General features: G+C 43.2%; 1 protein-coding gene across 1 annotated transcript; it reads left to right on the forward strand.

Moving 5' to 3' along the window:
- Positions 1–209: 209 nt before the first annotated feature.
- On the forward strand, positions 210–3,057 carry LOC124673850 (26S proteasome regulatory subunit 4 homolog). The gene is made up of 5 exons (XM_047209894.1): positions 210–712; positions 1,330–1,575; positions 1,733–2,119; positions 2,209–2,349; positions 2,758–3,057. Exons 1-5 carry the CDS (start codon positions 221–223, stop codon positions 2,839–2,841), a joined length of 1,350 nt encoding a protein of 449 aa, XP_047065850.1. The 5' UTR covers positions 210–220; the 3' UTR covers positions 2,842–3,057.
- The last annotated feature ends 1,892 nt before the right edge of the window (positions 3,058–4,949 follow it).

The following is a 4,949-nucleotide window of genomic DNA, read 5'->3' on the forward strand; positions in this document are numbered from 1 at the left end:
TTTGTATTTGGGTTTGTATCGTGGTTTCGCCACATATTCGTGTTAGATCGGCCCATTTAAATAAGAGTGCCCAATATACCCTCCTTGCTTGCAGAGTAAGTTGATTGAATCCAGAGAAAAAGACGGAAGGGGAGGGGAAAACTCCAACCAGTCTCGCTCGCTCGCCCGCCCGCATCCAAACAGATCCGCACCGAAATCCCTCAAACCCTCGCCGGCGACCATGGGGCAGGGCACGCCGGGCGGCATGGGCAAGCAGGGCGGCGCGCCGGGCGACCGCGGCAAGCCGGGCGGCGACGGCGACAAGAAGGACAAGAAGTTCGAGCCGCCGGCCGCGCCGTCCCGCGTCGGCCGCAAGCAGCGCCGGCAGAAGGGGCCCGAGGCGGCGGCGCGGCTCCCCCACGTCGCGCCGCTCTCCAAGTGCCGCCTCCGGCTCCTCAAGCTCGAGCGGGTCAAGGACTACCTCCTCATGGAGGAGGAGTTCGTCGCCGCGCAGGAGCGGCTCCGCCCCACCGAGGAGAAGACCGAGGAGGACCGATCCAAGGTCGACGACCTCCGCGGCACACCCATGAGCGTCGGATCCCTCGAGGAGATCATCGACGAGAGCCACGCCATCGTCTCCTCATCCGTCGGACCAGAGTACTACGTCAGCATACTGTCCTTTGTTGACAAGGACCAGCTGGAGCCCGGATGCTCCATCCTCATGCACAATAAGGTACGGATCCGTATCCGGTATGAGTTTGCTTTCTCGATCTGTGTATCTGGTGAGGGTAGGGTTTGGATCTTAGGGGAATTCATCAACCATAGCAAGTCGGTTGAAGCCTTTTAGGTTGCTCAGTGAATTGGGGATCTGCGTAGTCTGAATCGGAATCTGGGGTATTTGATGAACTTTCCTCCTATAATCTGAATGAATTTGGTCAAATATGCGTGCAAGTTAACTGAAACATACTTAGCTGGGTTCAAAGGCTGCTAGAACCTTCATGTACGATATCACTGCTCTTTTCTGCTATTCATGTGACATAGAACTCTCCAAAGCTTACTCATAGGTTCACTTCTGAAATCTAGGATAATTGTGTACTATGAAGACCAAGTTACTATGTACTACATGAGATATTCGAAAGCATGTTCTTCCAACCTCGTATTCTTGTGATCATCAAGTGTGAGGGGTGTCAATGCATGTGCAGGTGTATAATCACTTTGTTAGACCATGCTTGTGACAGAGGGAGTACCATTTTCTTGTGCTTGATGACCATGCTTGCTTATCAATTACAGAGTCACACAATTAGTAAGATGATGCTTAAGTTAGACTGCTCACAAGAATTAATTTTCCAGGTCCTCTCCGTGGTTGGGATTTTGCAAGACGAAGTTGATCCTATGGTATCTGTGATGAAAGTTGAGAAAGCTCCCCTAGAATCATATGCGGATATTGGTGGGCTAGATGCTCAGATTCAGGAAATAAAAGAGGCCGTTGAGCTTCCGCTGACTCATCCAGAGCTATATGAAGATATTGGAATCAGGCCACCCAAGGGGGTCATATTATACGGAGAACCTGGAACAGGGAAGACTTTACTTGCCAAGGTTAGTGTTCTGGCCTCCATATTGGTCGCTGATACATTACTTCTTCTTTTATTGGTGTATAGCAGGCTCCAGTCCTCCTTTGTTCATTGCATGGTGTACTATTTGGCCACATTTGTGCTAACGTGTGACCCGTGATTACCTGAAATTGTTTTTGCAGGCTGTTGCTAACTCTACATCCGCAACTTTCTTGCGTGTTGTTGGAAGTGAACTTATTCAGAAGTACCTTGGAGATGGTCCAAAACTAGTCCGGGAACTATTCAGAGTGGCAGATGAGCTTTCTCCATCAATAGTCTTCATTGATGAGATCGACGCAGTTGGAACAAAGAGGTACGATGCTCATTCGGGAGGGGAGCGTGAAATTCAGAGAACCATGCTGGAGCTGCTGAACCAGCTAGATGGTTTTGACTCACGTGGAGACGTGAAAGTTATTCTAGCAACAAATCGCATTGAAAGTCTCGATCCAGCCTTGCTTCGCCCTGGCCGAATTGATCGAAAGATCGAATTCCCTCTTCCAGACATTAAAACTAGGCGTCGCATCTTCCAGGTATTGTACTTTCCCATCAGTACATTTTGAACATAACATTATTGGATGCAAAGTTCCTTCTGTTCTCATAAATGTTGTAAATCGTGCAGATACACACAGCTAAGATGACATTGTCAGATGATGTGAACCTGGAGGAGTTTGTCATGACTAAGGATGAATTTTCGGGTGCTGATATTAAAGCAATATGCACTGAATCTGGATTGCTTGCTTTGAGAGAGCGTAGAATGAAGGTAAGGCTGGACCTTTATATAGTCTATAATTCAAATTGGGAAGTTCACTGAAGTAGATACCTCTCATTTCCCGATAATCGGAAATACTAGCTAGGCTCATGCTGTTCACTAACTGGCAATGGTACTACAGATAGCAAACCATACTGTTTTTGCTGCACAGCCTTTTCTTATGCACCGCTAAACTAGTGATACTCTCGGAGGAACTTCATTAGCACTTCAGAGTAAAATTTTAGTAGCAAGGAATTAGTTTTGAAAGTCACAGATCATTATCCCTTTCTATCTATGCAAGACTAGTGTTTAGGCATGTTAAGTTTTGGTGTGGCCTAATTTCATAATAAATGTTGGAAAAGTCTACGTATCATGTATTTCACTTCATGTTCTTGATGCGCTGTTTCCTGATTCCCCTAGGTGACACATGCGGACTTCAAGAAGGCAAAGGAGAAGGTCATGTTCAAGAAGAAGGAAGGTGTGCCTGAGGGGCTTTACATGTGATAAATTATGCACCGGTCAATCAATCGTAGTGCTGATACACATATATTTGGTGTCGTGGGATATGTTTCCCTGGTTTGGAGAGTAGGCTCAAATTTGTTTGTATAACTTCTCTTCTCTTGAATGGTTGGATAATTGAATAGTATGTTGTATTACGTTGTATTGATGCCTTTCTCCCGAAGTACTGAATCACGACCTTAAATCTCAATGATCAGTCATCAAAACCGTGGTATTGTGGTGGTTCTTTCAAATCGATTCCAGGAATCATGTGGCTCATGCTGTTGCTGGAACCTCACCCTAACTGTCGATGTTGTGTTTGTTCTATGAGCCTGAAATTAAACAAATGTTCATGCAGCTCAGAAAGAATGAAATAACATGAAAAGAAAATCTAGAAAGAAGAGATACTTTCTAGACTAAAGAATGCAAACTGTTGATTTCTGCAGCAGACAGCTGAGAAATATGATGCCTCCATCACAAGCATCTAATATTATCGAACGGAGGTAGTACATGCCAATTTGACAGAAGCATGATGCTGCCTTATTACAGAAGCATGATGCTGCCTTATTGTATCTCTGGAGGATCCATCCTGAAGGGTGTTATTGGTATTGACATCCTCATTAGAATTTGTTAGGGCACGTATAATGGGGTGATGTCAGTCTTAGCTTAGAGATGTCACGTCAGATATTTGCTTAGTTGGAGGAAAGAGAATGAAGAGAGAGAAGGTTGTCTTCCCTTAGCTAAGGGATCATCTCTTACAAAATAAGGGAAGGCTATTTTCTCCATTGTATCACATATATCTTCCCTTAGCAACAAATTTCCTATCAAAATTTAATTATTCATATTAATTGGTAGAGATGGTTGTAAGAGATAATGCATTGTATAACTTATATCTAATGTCTTCTCTAGCTGATGTGGCGGGGTAAGGGAAGGCATGCCTTCTCTAACATTGTACATGCCCTTATCATTGGATAGGGATTTGGTGCACATGGGCACCAGTGCTCCCTCCACTTTCAGATTTTTAATTTTTTAAAAATCTCACACTTCTATTTTTTTTAAAATTACGGCATTAAATATGTAGATAGATATGTACAGGAGGAGTCTATGCAAAAAAATCCCGGTAAAAAATACTTCAAATTTTGAGAAATACAAAATAGACAAATTTCTGACAAGAATATTATTATTTTAATACTATTGTACTACCATTTACTATCACAAATTTGTCTTTTTTATATTTCCCAAAATACAACGTATTTTTTAACGGGACTTTTTTGCGTACACCCGTACTATACATATCTATCTATATATTTAACACCATAATTTTTAGACACAAAGAAATGTGAGATTTTAAATTTTTCAAAAATCTAAAATTGAAGGGAACACTGGTGCCCATGTGTCAAAAACACTTTTTATCATTAGAAACAAATGTTTGTGCCATTTCAGCCTGTGATGTTCAGCTGCTGTGCTGTCTACTTACCTGATTCTTTTCAGTCTAGAAGAGTTTTTCATAGCCGCTGGTGCTGCTGATTTAGGCCCAGGTGTTGTACGCTCAACAGATGGAGATTCAAGCATTAGATTCCTTAAAGTAAAGAAGGTGTTCAGAACGGGTAATGCTAATACGCAGACAAGAGTTTAGCCCCAAAACCTAGTTCTTCAGGAGGTTTTCACAAGGAGCCTAGCGACGGTAGTGCAGAGAAAAAGGCTCCCCCGTAGAGGGCCGGTCTCTACAAGGAATGACACGGGTTTTGTCTAGGGACATACGTTCCATTTTAATGCTCAGTCTGATGGTTGATAGCAGATTTTTTTGAGAGTAACCACGTATAGAAAGTCAAGTAACGTGAGTTAGCAAATATAGAAATAAACTAATAAATAGATTAGGAGAAAACATGTGTTCTGAAAACTTTGCTGAAAATTATCTCTAGGGGTTTCTGCACTTGTCGAAGCCAACTGCCACCGCCAAACTATAGTGCCTCCTAGACATGTGTTGGAATAGGCAATTTCATCATTGCCAGATCTAAAAAAAAACACCATTGCCAATGAGGCTTTGTGAGTCGATGAATGATGCAAGCAATAGGACACATGTCGCTGTGGACTAGGGACGTCCCCATACTACC

This window comes from Lolium rigidum, chromosome 7 (assembly GCF_022539505.1).
Source record: "Lolium rigidum isolate FL_2022 chromosome 7, APGP_CSIRO_Lrig_0.1, whole genome shotgun sequence".
NCBI lineage: Eukaryota > Viridiplantae > Streptophyta > Magnoliopsida > Poales > Poaceae > Lolium > Lolium rigidum.